We start from the raw sequence: 22,900 nt of genomic DNA on the forward strand, positions 1-22,900 counted from the left end.
ATGGTAGTTAATTCGTACCACTCATTTGCACGCGCACTTTCACCTGCACCCAATTTAGAGTGTCCAGTCCACTTACACACACACACACACACACACACACATGTATATATATATATATATATATATATACATACACATATATATATATATATATATATATATATATATATATATATATACACACATATATATATACATAGAGAGAGAGAGAGATGTATATATCCCCATTGATGTCTGGCAGCAGGTCATAGACTGGAGGACACCTCCTCTGCCACTGTTCACATCTTGGAAGAATTTAATATGCTAGCAGATTCCCTCAGTCCTTTCTTGAAACTGTGAAAAATGGAAATTATAAAGATCTTTTGGAAATTTGAGACCGCTGAGAGCAACCTATTCACCATTCAGGAGAATGTACTCCTCTTCCAGTTCTGCTTAGTTCAGTATGGTGAGGGGAGTTGGTGGTGAAAATACTCTCCATTCTTAATGAGAACAATTCCTATTTATCTCAGTTTTCCCTGTGATTTTATGTTTGCTAGTAAAATAGAAAATAAAGATCAAAATTCATCCTTATTACCTCTCAGTGGCAGAGAAGTATGCTGTTTCTGGCTATTGAATCCTTGATAGTATAGGATTCCATCCCATTCATGCTAAAGAAGTCCTTAGTTGGAGTAACATCCAGCTCTACCTCTGGATACAGTGTCTTTTGGCTTTTCCCGGTTAGGGGTCGCCACAGCAGAACTCCGGTCCGCTAATGATTGGCAGTAGATTTTTACATGCCGAGTTGCCAGCCCTGATGCACAACCTTCAACGAAGGTACACCCATTCACGCATGTCTCCACACAGAAGACGCTCTAGCTGAGAATCGAACAGGACAACGTCTTACTGTGAGGGGACAACGCTACCGCAGCACCACCACTGCAATAGCTCTACATCTGGATGTTGCTGCCTATTTAGAATATTTTATTTTGTTGTCGTTTCTAGTAAATTTTCTGCAGGTGAATGAAGCTGCAAGGAGGAACACCACTCATCAGCCTTATTCTGTCTGATTGATCTCTGGAGCCTTTTTGGCTTGCTTCATATTTTTTCTCATAACCAGGGCACACTTTTCTACCATTGCCGGACATCGAGACGTTATAGGTGGCAACAGTATATCTCAGCACCAGCCTTCAAAGCAGTTCCTTAAGGAGGGATCTGCCCACCTTTGGAGGACATTGTTCCTGTGTGACTCAGCCAGATGGAGGGGCGAACTCCTCTCTGTAGTGTAACCTTAATCTAGGCAATAGGGACAGGATAAACTGTTCACCCTGCAGCTCTCAGTATATTGCTAAAAGCAATCTTCAAAACAGCTGCAAGAGGCTCAGACTTGGGGAAGTAGTAGTGAAGCCCTCTAGTCAGAGGAGTAAAGTAATCTGTCTTTCAGTAAAGCTGCTTTTTGCAAGGAAGGCCCATAAGTGTAATAAATACTAGAAGTAGAAGACCAAAAGCTCAGAAAGGATTTATATTAAGTATAGTCATGTGAGCTTTCATCTTGGGTCTTTGAGTGTGGATGTTCTATTGGCTTTTCGTTTGTTTTACCCAGTACAGGTTAGAGGCCTGGCTGCAGAGTTTGTTGTGGAAATTCTATATAGAAAAGCCTAAGGGACCCAGTGGTAATAAGTTACAATATACAGAGATAGGAATCTTTAGTCAGAGAGTGAGTGATTTTACTGAGGTGTCATTTTGCTAGGGATCTCAATGCAATTCGCAGGGCTCACATGAGACATGTTAAGTGTTTTAGTTTGTACGAAGCAATTTCTTTTCATTTCATTTCACATGAAGGTAAGTAGTTTACTGGGGTATCCTTTTGTCTTTTTAGACTGTTAGGATCTGTATACTGTCCACAGGCCCTACTTACAGGAGGCACACCGTCATTTGTTCATGCACAGTAATTTCTGTTCATTTTAATTCACAACAGGTGAGTAGTTTACTGAGATGTCCTTTTGCCTTTTTAGAATACTAAGGATCTGTATACAGTCCTCAGGGTTCACTTACAGTAGACACATGAACATTTTAGTTTTTGTCCTTCAGTTTCTTTTCATTTTCCCTGTCACTGCTAGTCAATTGGGAAATACTGGAGATTCACTGGATACAGTGTGGATTATGACAGTTGTATGGTAACCAGTTGTACAATGATATGAAAGTGGCCAAAGCAGACATTCAGCTACAGGAGTTCTGCAAAAGGGAAATCTGCCATCACCTGAGGTTTAGTAACCTTTTTAATAAGGCATACGGGACACAGCTCTTTGAATTGGGAGTATGAAGGGTCCCCCTCCTTTAAGAAGTACAAGATTTATATAAACTGCTTGACTGCCCTTTTGAACATGAATTTTTAATTCATAGTAGCATCATGACAGATTTACGTCATGCATTTCATAGGTATCCTTGTCTGTCCAGTCCCCCATTTTCTTAGTTAAATATTTCCGATAAAGGTTGTCCACACTCAATTCAAGGAATACATTTCCAATCCACAGCACTTCACTTCATAGATTTATTCAAAAGTTAATACAGTTCAAGAATTAAGTGCTTTTGTCTCATGACCAGAGACTTCATCAGAAGATTTATTCCTTGAATTGAGTGTGGACAACCTTTATCGGAAGACAGCCTGGTTTTGGTATAGTGGTGAACTGTTTTTCGTTTGATTCTTAGTTAAATACTTTATAAGGTGATTATATGTTGTCTTTAATTTGAGAACACCATATTTTTCTTGATAAGTGCAGCATAGGTTTTTCATGGAAAACTAATTTTTATAAATTAAAGCAAGAAAATTAACTTAGTTGTATGTTATCCATACCTCTGTCTGTGCATGGATGTAGTAAACCCAGTCAAATAAGCTTTCAGTCAACCGAGATAACTGCTGTCACTTTTGGTCAGAAGTGATATTTATTTGTTGGAAGTGTCAAATTGAAGAACATTGCCTCTTCCAGTTGGGTTCTAGAGTTGATTGTATGAAGGCAAATGAAGTTTGTTTTAGTGCCACATTTTTCAGAATTGCTCATAACTTCAGTATTAGATGTAGGAGTTTGTGTGCAAGTGTTTGCTGGTTAGGGTTAGAATTAGGTGATAGTGAAAGGGATATATTTAGTGTTTTGTGTGTGTTTATTATGGGATGTGTATGTGTCTGTGTGTGTTTCTAGATTAAGTTTAGAGTAAGGGTTAGGTTAGGTGATAGATTTAGTGTTATGTGTATAACATGTTTGTGACTATCTTTTTGTTGTGTGGTACTATTAGGGAAAGATTTTTTGTAATGCAGTGTGTAGGCTTGGAGTTAGGGGCAGTGGCAGGGGTAAGGGTTAGTACATGTAAATAAGATGGTATGGGGGGGGGGGCCCTCTCATCCCTTTTTTTATGTGCTAACCCTAACAGTGTCACTGGCACCAAGCTTTGCTGTACGCATTTGCATACCAAAAACACTTTCCCGGATAGTACCCTCATTCAGACAAATTCTGACCGAAGGTTCTGTTTGGGTTTTCAGTTGTTGTTTTTTTTTTTCTTTTCTTTGAGCAATCTCAAAAAGAGAATTGCTGTTTTTTTGCAATTGAAGCAGTTTTTTTTCCTGATGTTAATGCCTTTTAACATGCAGGAACTGATGCAATGAGCATCAGTGCTCCTGCAAGTCAATGAATGATAGTAGACTGATAGATATATATGTGTGTCTGTATTTACATATATGGGGAATGAATGCATATTTCAGTTAGCTGCTGTATTTTTCCATATATTTATTAAAACCAGTGAAATAGAGAGTAAGTACCGACTTAGCCTGGGTGTGTTTTAGGTAAATGTTTCCAGAAGTGACCTGAGATGTGGAGATAAGAGTGTCAGTATTGCATGTTTAATTATAGCCAGAATCTTCAGTAATTCCCCCATATGCATAGTTTTATTTTTCACTAAATGTCTTCAAACTGATGTCTTTGTACTTTTGAAATGGGTTGAATAATTTCACCATTCCTATGCTGGACACAATCTAATCAATCCAAGATTTGAAGTCTGGAAGTTATGTTATACAGGCTGTTTCATTTCCTGTTGTACATTCTAGCAGTTTTAGAACACTAAGAGCTAATGATGACAGCTACCCTTATCCAGCTTTTTTTTTTCTTTTTGTAGCACTGTACCAGTCCACTGCTTTCGTTGCCCATTTTACCATAAAACATGTCTGCATCATTTGCATACCATTTTTTCTATTTCCTCAAAGCAAAATAAGTCAGCATAGAAACTGAGCGTTCATTACTTCAAAACCTACATTTCTGTTTATAGACTACATGTTCACTGCTTGCAAGATGGTACTTGTGTCAAATTCCCTTTTACCAAGTGTGGTTGTGCTCCTGTTTTAATATATAAAACCTTCATTTGCACTTGTTTTTTTTCTCATGCTGACAGTTGCTGTATTTGTGCTTCCTCTTAACAGAAACTGTGAGGGCTATGACCCATGTTATCAATCAAGGCATGGCAATGTACTGGGGCACATCTCGATGGAGTTCCATGGAAATAATGGTAACTTAAAACTTTACATTGATTCAAACTGAGATGAAAATTAGGTGAGAGTATGCTGAATGGATGTTTCTTAAATTGTCTGTTGTAGGAATGTTGTGATTCTCTACCAGACTTGGCCTGGATTGTAGTTTTTATCTTGAAACGTCTTGCTTCTTTGTGTTTTTTTCTGAAGCAACATAAAATGTATTCATTAATTATTTATATAAAAATCAAGGCTTAAATAATTGATATTATTTCCATTCCTATAATCATAGAATCCATATAACTACACTCACTTTACTCGACTTTACCTTTTACTTCATCCTTTTAGCTTCTACTCTTTCGTCTTCCTTCCCCTCGGCCTTCCCTTTCCTCTCTTTTATTTCCCTTATTCTCCTACTTTATCTATTTTTACATCAGATTATGTTTTATACCATACAACATTGAAAATTCTGAGTGTAGCTTTGCTGTTTGCTGTCAGGTTGAGTACAGAGGAATCCATGCATCGACTGTTTCCTTCATTTGTTTGCTAGAATGATGCCTTTACTGCTTGGCAGTTTTTGATTTTAATACTCTTACAACTTGTTGTTGTCACTATTCATCCATCTTAACTATTTTTGAAATTACAACCTTTGTTGCCTGTTTATTTATGTAATATCACTGTTATTATAATACGTTTTTCCCTTGGCCAGTCTAGAGACAGTTAGTGCCCTAGTAGATTGTAAAGGACCATATCAAAGACCGCAGAAATCATATTAATTTAACACATATTCTATTCACTGGGGAGCTGTAGAAGTATGTGGTAAGGTAGATGTTTCTCCAAAAACACTATACAGTTATCAAGCGCATGAACTCCTAACACCAGTACTAATTCCCAAAGGAAGCTCAGTTGTGCAGGAGTGGGCAGAGGATTTCAAAGAAAATAATAAATATCTTATTTATTTAGACATTTACTAAATAATTTTTAATGAAATTCAACATGTTCGTATTTCGTTTTGATATTTCAACATATTTATGCTTTCCATATGTATATGTGTTCAAGATCAGTCAGCAAAATATATAATACATATAAGAATCGCATGGCATTCACCAAGCAAATTTATTGCTTGCCTTACAACTACATATGCAGTTGAAGTCCAACAAAATAGTCTTAATAAAATATATACAGCAGACACATACTGTCATTTTCCTTAACAAATTGAAATAAAGGGCATTTTAGGAAGGCAAAAACCCAATTAAATTTAAATGATATGTATTGTATGTGTAGTCCAGAATTTAAAATGATATTTTAAATAATATAACAGAAAATACACAGGCCAAGACTTATTTAGCTATGTGGTAAAGGGATTTTTATTTTAGTGAGCGCACATACATACATATAAAAACACACACAATCCTCTATGTGTCTCACAATTTGCTGAACATAAATATACCGATACCTTAAATACAGAATGAAAAAATGTGAATTATCAAGATGATGAAGTGAGAACATATTGAAATCAAAATAGCTATAGCAGTATAAATGTAGAGAGCTGGACTTTTCCCCCCAGCAGGACACGTTAGTACTCATTTTGAAATATGCTTACATTTCAACATCAGTATTATGCGTTTAGTACATCTTATGTTTAGTAAGTTATCAGATACTCACCATCTCTGTATATCAAACCATCTATCTATGGGTATCCACATCATTTAAGACTGCTTATTTGATGAAACCCAAACGGGAGAACTCATTTGACTGCAAACTTGTGACTGAAAGCACATTTGATAGAAAATCTTCTTCACAACAAATATAATATACCATGAAAAATGTTTTTGCAAGGAGTAAGCCTCCTGCATCCACATGTGGTGGAGTTGCTACAGTTTATATCCTGTAGGGAGCACTACAGTGCTCAGGTTTTAATTTTTTTTAGATATTTAAACTGTAGCAAACAGTTGCTAAAGTTTATACTTTGCACAGAGTGCTAGGGTGCTCAGGTTTTATTTAAAAAAAAAAAAACTTCTGTTTTAAACTGTAGCAAACTGCTTGCTACAAATGTAGCAAGCAGTTTCTACAGTTTATATCCTGCTCTGAGAGCTACAGCACTCAAATTTTAGTTTAAAAAAAAAACAAAACTTTCCTTATACATTCAAACCATAGCAAACTGCTTGCTACAATGTAGCAAGCAATTGCTGCAGTTAGAATACACACAGAGTACTACAGAGCTCAGTGACACAAATGCTGATATTGCACTAAGACCAGTGGAGATGATGAATGGCTGATAAGACACTTTGCGCCTTTCATCTCATCCTAGCTTCTCTACTGCCTAAATTTTATTCTAACCCTAATCTGTGAGCATCCGTACATACGCACCATCTGCTGTAACAGAGCCTTGCACATCTTCACAAACAGCAGGTACTGTAATTTGTCCTTAAAAAAGCATATTTTATTAAAGAAAAAAATAAGGATATGTAAGCCATATTTAAGAGTGTATAGCTCAGCTTTGAAATTATATTACAAATAGTATGGCAGAAAATGCACTGCCCAAGCCCATTAGGTTATGTATCAATCCCATGGTCAAACTTATTAGGTTATTTGTCTGTTGTTACCAATATGGGTGCATCATCCGCCATCCCTTGATAGGTCAAACCATAATGCCGTCTCATTCAAAATAAAATTAAAACCAGACCCCCCCCCCCATGGTACCTTTAGAAACTTCTCTAAAACAAACTCTGTACTCTTAAACAGTATTTTGGCAAACTTCAAATCCACACCAGATCCCAAAAATTCTGCTGTATATCTGGAGTCTATTTTAGAATGCTGAAAAATCAAAATAGCGAACACTCACATGAGCGAATAATCAGAATGTCGATGTTGGTTTTTTGGGATCTCAGTACAGTGGAGATCGGGATATTTGCCCTTTCCTCACTGTAGTGTGATCTCAGTGTAGGAATATATATTTAGCGGGGTGTGTGGGGTCATAGCCCCCCACAATAGCAATTTCGAGTTCCTGATTATTCGCTCATGTGAGCGTTGGCTATTTTGACCTTATATCTGGAATTGAACACCATCAGCATGTATATAATTGTGTAGATGTAGCTGTTCCCATACTGCAGTGACGAATCCTGACAATATCCTTGGATGCATTCTGAATAGCATGAAGCATGATTTAGCTAACCCCCTAACAGTAGTGTTCAACTTCTTCCTGAACATAGGTTTTGTACCAAGTGAGTGGAGAAGAGCAACAGTCCTCCCCTGCACAAGGTAGGACCCTCCACTAATTCAAGCAGTTACAGACTATAAGTCTGACCAGCCTCATATGTAAAGCCATGGAAAAGATTTTTATGGGGTTGATCAGTAAGGACAAAGGGAATCTTCACTGAATCTGTCTCAGTTTGGATTTATCAAAGACAGGTCATGCTTATTTAACCTGAAGGACTTATTTTCAAGAGTCATCAAGGCAATGGATGAAGTTAAAACAGTACATACCACATCTCTTGATTTGGTCAAGGCATTTCACACAATCCCTCACTAGGGCATAGTAGAAAAGTTAATCATACTAGGAATTAATTCCTACGTCACCATCTGGATGACCATTTGCTCACTGACAGAACACAAGATCGAAATAGTCAAATACCTCCACAAAAAGACTAGTCACCAGGGATTGGGTTCTTGCATTTGACATCTTCTTCTCTGACGTTAAAAGACTCTAGCTGATTAAGTTTGCAGGTAGCCGTAAGTTGGGTGCAGTTATAGAATCCCCAAAACCAAAGCATTTAGCCATCCTGTAAGAAGGATTGTCCGAAACAAATAACTGCTGCCAGAATAATGGACTAAAGCTAACTGCCAAAAAATACATTATCATATCCTTTGATAAGTTGGCAGCCCCAGAAGACTGACACATTGAGAAAGTGCCCCTAGGGGTTGGCCTAGTTGTCTGGGATTTGAGAACTTATGTGGACAGGAACTTAACTTTTGACTAATGTGGCCATTGTGGCAAGGAAGTCCTTCTGTATTGCACAGCTTATTAACAAAGGGATTGCTTCTAAAGTCAGGGATGTAACTGTGCTTTTCTATTCAGTCTTCATAAGGCTAATCATTGAGTATAACAACCTGCCTCCCTTTTAAATGTATCTGTCCAGACATATGCAACAGCTGGAACACCCACAAAGATACCATGCATAAGGGAAACTTGACTTACACATTTTGCCATACATGGATCGTCTGAAAACCCTATTGCAATACATTGTGTCTTATAGACTGCTAAGAAGTGACCTGTTTCTGGTTTACAAAGCATACTCTGACCCAGCCCTGACTGATCTCCTGCCCATCAGCAAATCAAACAGCACTAGAAATGCTCTGTTCAGGGATATAAACTTACTTTGCAACACCAATAGAATGGTGTGGAGAGACGGGTTTGTCTTTCAGAGGATATCACTGCTCTGGAATAGACTCCACATCCATGTAAAACAAAGCATGTTAAGTTGTCCAATCTCGTCTTCGTTCTTGCAGGATGGGTTCAGAGCCGATCCTCAGCTCCTACTCGTCCACTTACTATAGCTCGAGAGCTCTTTACTTGCCTGAGGCTACCCCTTATCCCAGAATGCCCAGGGCCAGCTACCCAGATCTCGTTTGCCGCTTTAGCTGCGAGGTTGCGATCAATACTGGCTCGCTCAGGCTTAGTATAATTTTTTTGTGTCTTTAAACTCAAATATTGTGCTTAAAATTTGATATAGCTCTTCTTTGGTAGTAGTTTGTAAGTTTCTTTTACTGTAAATCCCCTTATCTCATCCTTGTGCTTTACTGTTGTGCTGTGTTGGCCATCGCCCCCTTAGTCGCTAGGCCTTCTGTTATTCCCTGAACTCATTTAACTTAGAGAGTTCTTCCCCTCCCCCCTCCTTAAGGACAGCCGTTTAAGTTAGAGGTTCTCCTTTAAGGTCTTCATTTTATTTCTGTTGAAGTTTGATCTTTCTTAAAATGTCTAAGGACGTTAAAACCTCTGGTTTTAAAAAGTGTGACTCATGCTGTCAGAAGATGTCTCTGACAGATGGGCACACTAGTTGTGTTTATTGCTTGGGGGCTCTGCACCTGCAGGACTCTTGTGCTATTTGTCATGCCTTTAGTCCAAGGGTCCTGCAGGAGCGGAAAAACAAGCTTATCCTCCATGGATTATTAAAACAAGATTCTCCGGCTAAAGCATCTCAGACAGTGAAACATTTGAAACCAGTCAAGCCGTCGGCTGCATGTTCGGAACCAACCTGTGAGCTTGATAAACCAAGTCTGTCGATGCCGGCTGGCACCGACGAGATTACCCCTCCATCGGCTCCAACTGTTACTTCGGAGCCGTCTCAGAGCCACAAAAGAACTAGTATCCTTCTTTGGAGCTGATCCGCTCGATGTCACAATCCCCATTACTTCAGAGCAAATCCAGTCATCGCTCATCTTCCCACTCCTCTCGATCCTCGAGGTTATCGGATCAGGATGTGGAGAGAGTGGTCATTAGGTTGCTTAAGTCACAGGTCCTTGCTAAAATGCTTTCGAGCCCACCTCAACAGGCTTTGGCTCCATCTGCATCGATTTCGATTCCTCCTCCGACTATAATTAGTTCGGAGCCGGAGTCCATGGATGCTCCGATAATGGGTCCTTCGGCTCCGATGACATCCTCATCAGCTCTGACGTCGGCTCTGATTACCTTGATTCTTCCTCCCATCGAGGTATCTGGGTGTCAAAGCTCTCTCGTCGGCTCCAAGGGGGGAAGTGGCATCGAACCCTTGTCCGACCCCGCTGTCCCTCTCGGAGCGTCAGCTCAGTTGAGCTCGGCTCCCACATCGGCCTCAGAGCAGTCGCCCTTGGTATTCCTGTCTCTTTGGAGCTGGAGCCCTCCTTGTGTCGAGACCGTGACGCTTTCGAGGTCAGGCGGAGAGTGCTGTCCCCACAGACAGCTCCACTATCAGTTCCATCGGCTCTGTCCCCCTCTGTGCCTGTGATGACCTCTGCTAATCCTCCAGCCCCAAAGCGTAGGGAACCTATGCACCAGGACACCCCATTGGGTGAACCCTCTTCTTCTGAAGCCTCCCCAGAGCTTTCTGAGCAGGCTCCCCAGAAGAAAAGATGCAAGAGGAAGCACATAGACTCCCCTGAGTCTGTCACCTCAGATACAGACCTGGATGAATCGGAGGGGTCCACAAGGTCCCCCTCTGAAGATGTTTCCTTTTCGGAATCCTTAAGATTCTCAGGCAGAGGCGTAGCTGGACTTTCCTAGCCCCCTCCGAGGATGAGTCTGTATACCGGGACACATTTGGTTCCCGACCTTCCACCCCCTGGGTTTCTCCGCCTTTTGATCCACTCATGTCTGTAGCGTCTCGAAAGGCTTGGTCAGCTTGAGATTCCACGGAACCTGTCCCGAGGAGACCCAATAAATTCATCACAGCTCACCAAGACAAATGATTCTTAACTAAAGGTGTCCCAGTTGATGCCATGGTGGTAGCAGCAGCCACAAAGAGAGAGTTGGCAGAAACCTCCTCATCTGTCCATCCACCGAATAAAGACTCTCGTACGATGGACAGATATGGAAAGCGAATGTTTTCATTGGCGACCTTCTCCCTTAGGTCCCTGAACTATCTTTCCCATTTTACTTAGGCTTCAGAGGGATCTCCTAAAAGAGAAGGGTGCTTCAGCCAAGGTAGCTACCCAGCTTGCGACTCTTAACTCAATAGTCAACTCCTCCATGAGGCTTATTTCATACACAGCCGATGGAGCGAGTAGAGCTGCAGGAACAGGAATAGCTCTTCGGAGACATTCTTGTCTGCGACTATGTCAGTTTGTGGAACCTTTCAGAGCGTCCTTCACCAGTACCCCCTTTGATGGCTCATCTCTTTTTGGGCCTCAGGTGAAAAACAAGCTTACCAGGTGCCAGCAGGAAAGCAAGACGCTCTCTGATGTCGGAGTCCGTTTTTCCACTCCTACCAGACCATACCCAAAAGGTCAGAAGGGTGAAAGATGTGATTTTGAAAATCCCAGGGACCCTTGCCTGATGCATGTGGTGAATTTTTCCCCAGGGGCAAAGGGGGAAATAATAACAATGGCAGACGCCACCCTCGTGTCAGAGGGGGTCCGCAAAATCAGGGTGACAGAGATACGTTCTCTTCCAAAGCCTATCAGCATCCCTGAAGTGATGCCCGACTGCTCAACTCTGGAGGCAGTCGGGGGAAGGCTTTCATTGTACCCAATCACCTGGAAAAATATTACAAAAGATAAATGGGTACAAGCCATTATATCCAGAGGTTACAAGATTCCCTTTCATCAACCCCCTTTTGTTTCAAAAAAATCCATCCCAGATGTTCCACCCAATCTAAGGGATTAGGCAGTCACAGAAGTTTCAAGACTGCTAGAAAAAAGAGCCATCCAGGAAGTCCCCGCAGACCAAGTAGGATCCGGAACTTGCTCAAGATTCTTTTTAGTGCCCAAAAAGACAGGGGACTGGAAACTAATTCTGGATCTCAGCAGGTTAAACAAATTTGTACAAAAAGAAAGGTTCCAGATGGTAACACTGCAGTCCATTCTCCCCTTTCTGGGGCAAGACAATTGGATGTGCTCCATAGATCTTCAGGACGCGTACTATCATATAAAAATGGACAGATGGTCCAGAAGATTTCTACGCTTCTGGCTAGGGGCCAGTCATTACCAATTCAGAGCTCTGCCCTTTGGTCTCACCACAGCCCCCAGGGTGTTCACCAAATGCATGGCATTAGTCACGGCTCACGTGAGACTTTACATATTCCAGGTGTTTCCTTATCTGGACGACTGACTCCTCACTGCTACCACCAGGCAACAACTTATAGAGGCACGAGATTACACCATCTCATCCTGTGCTCAACTAGGCATCAAAATAAACTCTGAAAAATCTGCCGTGTTGCCCTGTCAGTCTATTGCATACATAGGAGCAGAGCTAAACACAAGAAAAATGATTGTAAAATTGCCTCAGGAAAGAGTTTCCATCATTCAAAAACAGGTGTCACTTCTTCAGAGGAGCAAAAGAATTCAAGTCAAATATGTTCTTCAAGCTCTAGGGACCATGGCAGCAGCCATTCTTCTAGTTCCCTTAGCACACTTTCACATGAGAATCCTTCAGTGGCTTCTTTTCACACAATGGTCCTTCCAGGAATTACCCATGTCTCACATGATGCTAATTACAGAATCTTGCAAAAGACACCTTTACTGGTGGATGGTCTCCCCACTAGTTACTCAGGGCAGACCTTTAATGGAACCTCATCCAGTCGCCACAGTGACCACAGATGCTTCCCTGTTAGGGTGGGGGGGGGGCATTATCTAGGGAAGACAGTCCAAGGCACTTGGCAACCTCACGAGGACCACTTGCACATCAATATCCTGGAGATGAGAGCGGTGCTCCTAGCATTGCAAGCTCTTCAAGACTCTCTCCCTGCCAGGACTATTGCAATACAGACAGACAATATGTCAGTGGTTTGGTACATCAACAAACAGGGCCAGAACCAGGTCTTACCCCTTGTGCCGAGAGGCCCTCAGACTGTGACAATGGGCAATTTCCTCCCAACGTTTTCTGACAGCAACGCATATCCCTGGGACATCTAACGTAATAGCGGACAGGCTCAGCAGGGCTATCCTCATGCCTCACGAGTGGTCTCTAAAACAGGAAATTGTGGATCTTATTTTCCGCAAATGGGACCAGCCTTGCTGCGATCTCTTTGCCTCTCCCCTCAACAACAAATGCAGCAGCTACTTCTCCCTTGTTCCTCCTCCAGGTCAGACACCCAGGGACGCTGTAGTCCACGATTGGCCTCAGGGACTCCTTTATGCATTTCCCCTAATAACAAAAGTCATTCAGAAAACAAAATCGTTAGGTTGCAAAATGATCCTCATTGCCCCCTATTGGCCTCGACAGATCTGGTTTCCATTCCTTCACCCCCACCTTTTAGCCCAGCCTTGGATTCTGGACCCAGTACCGGACCTCTTGATTCATCAGTCAGGCGGGCTACACCAATCCCTCCAGTCTCTCAAGCTCGCAGCTTGGTTACTCCACTTCCAGTCCTAGCCAGGCTTCCTAATATTTCCCCAGCAGTGCGTGATATTATTGTTTCCTCCCATAAGGCAAATACAAGGAAAGTCTATGCTAGCAAATGGAAACAATTCTCTTACTGGGCAGAATCCAGGAATTTAGATCCTTTTACAGCTCCTGTACACAAGATTTTGGATTTCTTAGCAGAGCTGTTTCATTCTGGTGCAGCAGCTGCTACCATCAGAGTACAGCTAGCTGCCATTTCAAATTTTCACATCGGAGTTTCAAGCTCCAGCATAGTGTCTCACAAACTCTGTAAGGCTTTCATGAGATGTACAGCTCTACTTAGACCCCCGTTGAAAGTGCCCCTTCCACCTTGGGATCTGAATTTGGTTCTGGCTTCCTTGATACTGCCACCCTTTGAACCAGCAGCATCATGTTCCTTGAAATTTCTCTCTCTTCTTAGTTGCTATTACTTCTGCCAGACGTGTTTCAGAACTTCATGCACTATGTGTTCGCCCTCCATACCTAGTTTTTCACAAAGAGAGAGTTTCTGTGAGAACCAACCCATCTTTTCTACCTAAAGTTTGTTCAGAACACAATTTGAATCAATCCATTGAACTTCCTGTCTTTTTCCCTAATCATTCCAACAAGGCAGAATACAGGTTACACCAACTGGATGTGCATAGACAACTGTGCTTCTGTCTCCATAGAACTAAAGAAATGAGAAAATCAGATCAGTTGTTCCTTTCATTTGCTAACAACAAACAAGGCCTTCCAGTTTCTAAAGTAACATTGTCAAAATGGTTATCGGACACCATAGCCCATACCTACCACTTGTGACAAAAAGATCTTCCAACAAAACCCAAAGGTCATTCAACCAGGTCAGTAGCTACTTCGGTAGCATTTCAATCTAAAGTGCCTATAGATTCAATTTGTGCAGCAGCTATTTGGGCAGATCCTCATACATTCATTTCTCATTACAAAGTAGATGTGGTCTCCCGGGGCAGATCTTTCTTTGGTTCCATGGTTCTGAAACTGGAAGGCCTTGTTTGTTGTTAGCAAATGAAAGGAACAACTGATCTGATTTTCTCATTTCTTTAGTTCTGTGGAGATAGAAGCACAGTTGTCTATGCACATCCAATTGGTGTAACCTGTATTCTGCCTTGTTGGAATGATTAGGGAAAAAGACAGGAAGTTCAATGGCACCTCACCTAAGTGTTATGTTTAATCATAGCCTCACCTCAGGCTTTGTGCACACTGAGTGGCACACAGCTACAGTTATCCCACTCCACAAGGGGGGATCCGCCTTGGATCCCGGGAACTACTGTCCCATTAGTCTGACAAGCCTGATCTGCAAGGGCATGGAATGCATTATTATGGAACTTATAAACAAAGACAGTGGCAACCTTCAAACACTGGACCCCACCCAGTTTGGGTTTGTGAAGGGCCGATCTTGTCTCCTGAATCTGATTGACTTCTTTGAATCAGTCTCCAGAGCTGTGGACGAGGGTAAGGCAGTCCACACAGCCTATCTGGACCTCGCCAAGGCCTTCAACACCATCCCCCACTCAGGAATCATAGATAAACTTACTAAGCTGGGCATAAATCCCTATGTCACTCAGTGGGTTGACAACTGGCTTACTGACAGAACCCAGACTGTAAAAGTAGCCGACTCCAAATCCAGCTCCAGACAAGTGACAAGTGGAGTATCTCAGGGTTCAGTCCTGGGACCACTCTTGTTTGGCATCTACTTTTCTGAAGTACAGGCCAACACTAAGGGACTCTGGCTAACAAAGTTTGCAGATGACTGCAAACTGGGAGCCATTATTGAATCCCCAAATGATGTGGATATTCTACAAAAGGGCCTTACAGAAACAGATGCCTGGTGCCAGAGCCATGGGCTCAAGCTTAATGCCAAGAAATGTATAGTTATCCCCTTTGGAAAAAAACATGTACCCATGAATTATCACATAGGTGGCAGTACACTAAACATCGAAAGTGTGATGAGAGACTTAGTGACACAGATGGACAGTGGTCTCACTTTCGATAATGACATCGCCACAACAGTCAGGAAATCCTTCTATGTGGCACACCTCATCACTAAGGGCTTTTCATCCAGAAAAAAAGAAGGTCATTGTCCCACTGTACTCATCCATCAGTAGACCCACTATAGAGTATAATGCCCCATTTGGTATGTACCTCACAAGACATCTGCAACAGCTGGAAAGGCCACAGAAATACCTCACTAAAAGAATCACAGGTGTAAAGCAGATGCCATATGCTGACCGTCTAAATAAAACTCCAGCTATACTCTGTGCATATCGTCTACTCAGAGGCGATCTCTGCTTAACATACAAGGCCATGTCAAACCCTGAACTGTTGGACATGCTCCACTTAAAGAAATCCCAATCCCTCAGAGCCACACACTCCAGGGATCTAAACCTTGTCATCACAATGAACAAAACATGCTGGAGGGATAGGTTCCTGACCCAGAGATTCCCCATACTCTGGAATAGACTGCCCATACATGTCAAGCAGAGCGCCTCCTTGTCCTTCTTCAAAAGGAACCTTGATGATTGGATGGGAGATAAGAAATTCACCCCAGGGATCATGTCAGTCACCCTACTAGACAGGGGTCCAGAGAAGTAAATATTGTGGGAAGAAATATCCAGAGAATTGTTATGGCTAGGCTTGTATAAGCCCTAGGGCCGATAGCCTAGTACCAACCTATGAAGAGTCTGTTCCAATGAGCCACCCAGGATTGAGGTGCTAGGGACGCTGTCCCATCCATCAAGAACGAAGGCGAGATTGGACAACTTAGCATAAAGAAATTATGTACCTACCATAACGTTCCATGTTAGTTGTCCTTCATCTCGCCTTCCTTCTTGCAGCCCTCCCTCCTTCCCCCTTCCTCAGGGATTGAGAGGAGTCTCTCAATGGTTTCACTGGCTAATTTGTTTTATTAGTTACTTCTCAACCAAACCATGACAATTAACTGTATATCCAGGTTTATTAATGGATTATCTCCTATAATTATGTTTAGTGTGGGCTATCTCAAACGAGATCTGCGCAACTGGCGCTGGGCATTCTGGGATAAGGGGTAGCCTCGAGCCAGTCAAGAGCTCTCGAGCTATAGTAAGTGGCAGAGTCAGAGCCGAGGATCGGCTCTGAACCCATCCAGCAAGAAGGAAGGCGAGATGAAGGACAACTAACATGGAACGTTATGGTAGGCACATAACTTCTTTTTATACCTGGTCATACTCCAGCATAACTTGGATCTGTTGATGGGAAGTAGAAAATGTTTCCTTAGGGCTGCCTCCTACTCTTCTAATGAACAGAGGCAGCTACTAAATGATATACACCATGCTTAGGGGCCCTTTAAATATATGCGGTATTATCTGCATTATTATCACTGCGTGTAATATGCATCAGTTCCATGAAGGGGTAAGGAAATCAAAACACCACACAGGTTGGGAAATTTGGCTAGGCTTAAAATGGCCTACATGGGCAGAAAGCCTAGTACTAACTTATGCAGTAAAAGACGTGGATTCATCTTTCATGGAGCATATATATTATAGTATAGTGACTGTTGAGCCAGGGGCTGATTCAGTAATATTACACTTACTTTTTAACAGGGAGTATGTAAAAAAGCAGGAAACTAATGAGAATATGCTACCTTTGGAACTATGTCATACCTGTCTACTGTCCAGATTTTCAAAGAATGTCGAGATTAGTGTATCATATTTATGTCCCGTTCTTCATAAAATTTGTGGTTTTCTAACAACTCATTGACAGTTGAAGTCACTAATTATTAATAAATAATGACAGGTGCTTGAGTTTCAGATATTATATCATAGCTTCATAGGAGATTACTAGGCTAATGACTTTAAGGGCCCTTACAAGCCTAGCCAATATAACCCGATTTTGCCCAATGTATGGCCCCTAGGGGCAAGAGGATGGCATGGATTTGTGCCTGTGCATTGAGTATCTTACATATTGCCCCAGCCGCTAAGGGATATAGGCACTATCCCAGGTGTGAATTTGCGATTCCCAGTCCATTGATCCAAATTGCGTTTGAAGAGGGCCAAGGAAAGGCTGTGCTTAATGTAAATATGAAGCCTGTTCCAAAGAAGGGGCAATCTCTGAAACAGATAGGTGTCTCTCCAGCATATTTTGTTTGAGTCACTGACTAAGTTTAGATCACTAGACTGGGTGACCCTTGTGCTGTTCGACTTCCAGATTTGTAGCAGCTCCATCAGGGCTGGATTTGTAAGTGCTTTATAGATCACCCCTTGATAGTCTGTAGGAGACAGAGTAAAGGGAGAGGGCTTTTATTCTATCCATGTTTACACCCTGTATTTTCATTGTAAGGAACCTCTGAGGTTGCTCCAGCTGCTGTAAGTGCCTAGTCAAGTACATGCTAAATGGCACACTGTACTCGATTATTGCTCTAATGAGAGCTGAGTACAGTGGGACTATAATTTCCTTGGAAGTGGATGTCATACCTTTACTTATAAGTTGTGCCACGTATTTGTTTGTTGTGCACATTCCCTCTTACTTCTCGACAGGATTTTCTTTCTTTTGTTGTGCAACTTATTAATACTAGAGATCCAGCAGGCTGGCTTGTTTTTGCAGTCTGATCTGTGTTTATTTCGGTCTTGTACCGCCATTTTTATGCAGTTGTTATATGGTCATGCAGGACTTTTGTGTATGCCTCTGCACAGGTTTCTTTGTTTCTCTGGGGGAGCTTGGAAACTAGCTATGCCATCCCTTCATAGCGGGTAATTTACCTTAGAGAAGTTGTTAAAAAGTTTTTTGGGTTACATGGGGTACTAGTTTTACCTTTATTTCAAGGGAGACCGATTTGTAATCGGATCTTACTAGTGAGGACAAAACCCTGGGGGGGGGTGCAGCACACTCACATATTTGTGAGTACCAGATCTAGGATATTTGTTCCCCTAGTTGGAGTTTACAAAGTCAAGAAATCTTTGGGCTTACATGTTAGTGGTTGTGTTTGCATTCCAACTAATGGAGGGGTAGTTAAAATCACCCATAAGTTTGATATTGGCTGGATGGTGGGTGATTCTATTAACTTCAAGTATGATGTATGTGTTTCCTGGTTCATTGTGGGGGACCTGCAGCTAACAAGAATGGATTTTTCTCATGGTTAGTTGGACATGATGTAGCTCAAGCATGTCATATTGTTTGACCTGCCTTGAGGTGTGCTTTCCCAGATATACTTCCACTTTTAGCTCTTTCATGTTCAGTGGGTGGTTGGAATGTGTGAAAAACATTATAGCCCTGCAATGCTAGAGTGCTTTCCATGGCTTTGAACCATGTTTCAGTAACTGCACAGATGTTACCATTCTCCAGTATGAGGATTGCTTCCAGGGAGTGCAGTATCTTGTTGAGGATCCTAGCATTGCGTAGTAGCACATTTAGCTTGCCCTGAGTAGCTTTAGTTATGTTGGAAGGTTTGTGTGTTTGGCAATGCCTAAAAAAGGCACTATTTGTGTGGATAATGTTTTGGCCAATGTCCAAAAGCCTAGAGGTGACAGGTGAAGACCATCCCTAGGAAAGCAGCATGACCTATCAACCATGTCCTCCCAGGCTGAAAAGTATTGGACCCTTTTAGACTGATACCAGTAGTTAAGCCAGTTGTTACAGTCAATCATTTTCTGCTGGTATTGTAGCATCATCCTTGGTGTCAGTAGAATGCTGCTCAGTGCTAGCCTCATACCTGCCTGTGACACATATTCTGAGAGCCCAATCATGTCTGTCTTCATATAATCCAAGGATGTACATCTCATGTTATTCACGCCCACATGGACTATGACTGAGTCATACTGGTTCTGAGGGTAAATGACCTTAGTTCTCCTGTGATCTGGCGAATCCTGGCAGCTAACAGGCAACTAACTGTAGCCCTCTCCTTATCCAGCCTGGTAAGAGAGACATCAGTGTGTCTCACAATGGAGTCTCTTACGACCAGAATATTGGGTTGTGGACTGTTTCTCCATGGCCTTGGTAGGTGAGGCACAATGAGATTTGGCATTGTGTTGTGATGGGAATTGTCGTGTTTGTGTACATGTAGAGTTTCTGAGGACTGTGCCTGAGAGGCCTTTAAAGTTCGGGTAAGTTATGTGTGAGCACCTCTGCATATGTGGGTCTATGTGTGTGGTCCTTTTTGTGTGCAGTGAGTGATGTGTGTGAGTCACTGACAAAGTGTTTGCTGCCTTTTGTGTCTCTATGTGAGAGTCTGGCCTCCAATCGCAGTGTGTAACTACATCTGTGACATACTGTATTTGTCTACTTGAGAATTAAGTGGTTGTCAGTGTACATAAAGCAATTGTTACATTGCCTCAGGATACCCATGTCCACCAAGCTGGATGCAGAAATAGCAGGAAAGTGCCCATCCATGGTTGCAGGCCCCAATGTGTACTTGAAAAGATTAGCAGTGGAGGGTGTTTATAACTGGATGAGGGAAATGTCCTTACGTGGTGCAGTCTGCAACTAACTTAATCAGCGATACTGCCCAGCACCAAAAAAGATGCAACTGTAGTGCTGGATGTTATAATAAGGTAACTAGCACAGTAAACTTTCACAGTGTAATGAAAATGAGCAATATTTCCAGATGTTTGTGTCTGTGCAGGGCACTGGCACAGCAAACAGCTTCTTGCAAATGTGCCGAATTTATACCAGTACTGGAAATACAGAAGACTAACTGAGCCCTCTGGCTAATACAACTACAATTAGAGCCCGTTTGTGTGGTTCCCAGCTTGGATAGACCAGGTAAACATCTGCTCCACTAGATAAATAATCCCAGTGATCCTAATGTAAAAGCACAGTAAAGGAATGTCTTGAGTGAAATGCTACCACATAGCAGTGTACTTTAAACAGCTTATAAAAGTGTGATTATTCAATAAAAGTACTTTGCTTTGTAAAAATGAGCAGAGGCACTCAGTTGGTTAAGAATTTATGTAGGCACGAAAAACAAGATAAGCTGATTAATAAGCCCTCCAGCCAGTAAAACTACATGCAGAAAACTCAAGTGTTACAGACCAGGCTACTTCCCGCTGCACTAGATGATAAATCCACTAACCCCTTGATGTAAAAACACAGAACGTGCTTACTAGAGTGTAAAAATTCACTGCTTTATCCAACAGCTAGGTATGTAATGAATTCAGAGCAAGTAAAGCAGTAGCATAGGCAATGAGAGGCAAGATGCGCTTTTTTTTTTTTTTTTTTTTTTTACAAGGAAAGGCAAATAAATAATTCAAGATAACAACAGCAGTATGGAAAGGAAGGAGATTATAAAGGTCAGTTTACAGTAATGGTGGGCAGCTTAAAATCAACAGGTTTAAGGAAAGGAAGGGTGGCTGAGCAAATAACTATCAGGGAATCACCTGCAGTGCTTGCAGCTTATACAGACTTGGACTATTCTCAGAATTGACAAAGAACCAGAAATTCACTGTGTATTTAAATATCACTCAATAAACAATTTAACGAGTAAAAAAACATGTGAAATGTGCAGCCTAGATAATTTGTGTCTACCTCTCACATAGAACAAAAACTCCAGGTCAAGTTGATTTCTTAATAAAACTAAGTATAAGTGGAGAAGGTAAAAAAGAAAGCAGTGCTGTCTCGGAATCACCAGCAGTGTTTGTAGTTTATACAGGTTTGGAGTCCTCAGAAAATACAAAGACCCAGAAATTCATTGTGTATTTAAGTATCACTCAAGAAACAATTTAACCAAAGAAAAAACATGAAATTTATTTATTGCATTTGTTTACCGGGAAAGTCCACTGGACCTAAAAGAGCCCATTTTCAGTGGAGGCCCAGGGAGAAAAGCTCCAACAAGATCATAGATACAGAAAAAATATAAACATTAATTGGTGCAGAAGTAGAAATAGTGTTACAGATAGTAAATACAGTAACGTATACAGAATATATACATAAAAGCAGGAATCTAGTTTGTTTGATTACAATAATATATACAGGAAATATACATTAAAGCAGAATTCAATGAATTAAATCAGAGATGTATAAACAGAGATATAGTAATCAGTGTTATTGTACCAGTATTAACAAATGAAGATAAAAATAAAAACTAAATATGGAGAAAGTGTCATCAGTCACTAGTAGCAAAAGGCAGGAGTTTAGAAATCATATAAGGAGAGCAGTAGGTGGATTGGACACTCTAAATTGGCCCTAGGTGTGTGTGCTTCTGTGGAAGGTTGGGTGCCGGGCTTGCAACTCGACACTGTAAAACTCCTCTGCCAATCATGAGCGGACAGATGATCCACTCTGGCGACCCCTAGCCGGGCAAAGCTGAAAGAAGAAGAAGATGAGGAGAGGGAAGAGGTTAGGTTATAGAGCAGGAACGTAGCCAGGAAGAGTTGAGATGATTTTTTAGTATTTGCACTTGGTGGTTCAAATGTGCAGCCTAGATAATTTAAGTGTCCATCTCTCTCAGAACAAAAGTTTCAGACCAAGTAGATTTCTTAAGTACATAAAAAAAGAAGCAGGTAAAACTGAACACAGCTCTATTAGTCTAAGCAACTCACAAAAAAAAAATATATATGAACTGAAATAATTAAAATAATTAAATTCTCTTTCCCTTTTTTTTTCTGGATTAAGAGAGGATTCTCCAGAGATTGAGAAAGGTAGTCAAATGGTATCTGTAAAAAGAAAGGATTTGGAATATGTCAGTGAAGCAAGGAAGTGTTAAAAGACTAATTATAAAGACTTGAGAAAATAGTATTCCGTAGTGACTCCAAGTTTTCTGAACAGCTGTTTTAGTACGTCTGTTAACAAAAATTTAATATCTTAAGTCAGACTTGTAGGTGCCAAAGACTTGAAATTAATCTTCCCCAAAGTATGCCTCTTTGCCTACATATAAGAAAGAAGCTATGTCGAACCCAGAGCTGTTGGACATGCTACACCTAAAGAAATCCAGTCCCTCCGAGCTACACACTCTAGGGACCTAAACCTTGTCACCACAATAAACAGGACATGCTGGAGGGATAGATTCCTGTCCCAGAGACTTCCCGTACTCTGGGACAAGCTACCCATCTATGTCAAGCAAAATTCCTTATTAACACTCTTCAAGAAAAATCTTGATGAGTGGATGGGAAATAGGAAATACACCCCGGGGATCACTTCTGTGGCTCTGCTCGGCAGGGGCAAAGGAAATTAACTTTCTTGGGTTGGCGTAAGCCAGGGAACTTTGTAGGCTAGGCTTACTTAGGCCCTACCTATGAACCTATGAATTGTTGTCAAATGAGTTTTCATTTGTATGATCTAAAAGGGGCAAATATCAAAGTACTGCATATTTAATATTTTATTTATTTTACATTTGTTTACTGGGAAAGTCCAAC

General features: G+C 41.4%; 1 protein-coding gene across 2 annotated transcripts in view; it reads left to right on the forward strand.

Moving 5' to 3' along the window:
• Nucleotides 1-22,900, forward strand: part of KCNAB2 (potassium voltage-gated channel subfamily A regulatory beta subunit 2) — a 1,357,533-nt gene that overhangs the window by 1,080,385 nt on the left and 254,248 nt on the right. For both annotated transcript variants that reach the window (XM_044063012.1, XM_044063011.1), the window contains one exon: nt 4,442-4,527. In XM_044063012.1, the coding sequence (XP_043918947.1) occupies nt 4,442-4,527 (86 nt within the window). The remainder of the gene's footprint in view (nt 1-4,441; nt 4,528-22,900) is intronic.

This window comes from Protopterus annectens, chromosome 2.part1, assembly GCF_019279795.1.
Source record: "Protopterus annectens isolate FY-2018-M chromosome 2.part1, PAN1.0, whole genome shotgun sequence".
In the NCBI taxonomy this organism is placed as follows: Eukaryota; Metazoa; Chordata; order Ceratodontiformes; family Protopteridae; genus Protopterus; species Protopterus annectens.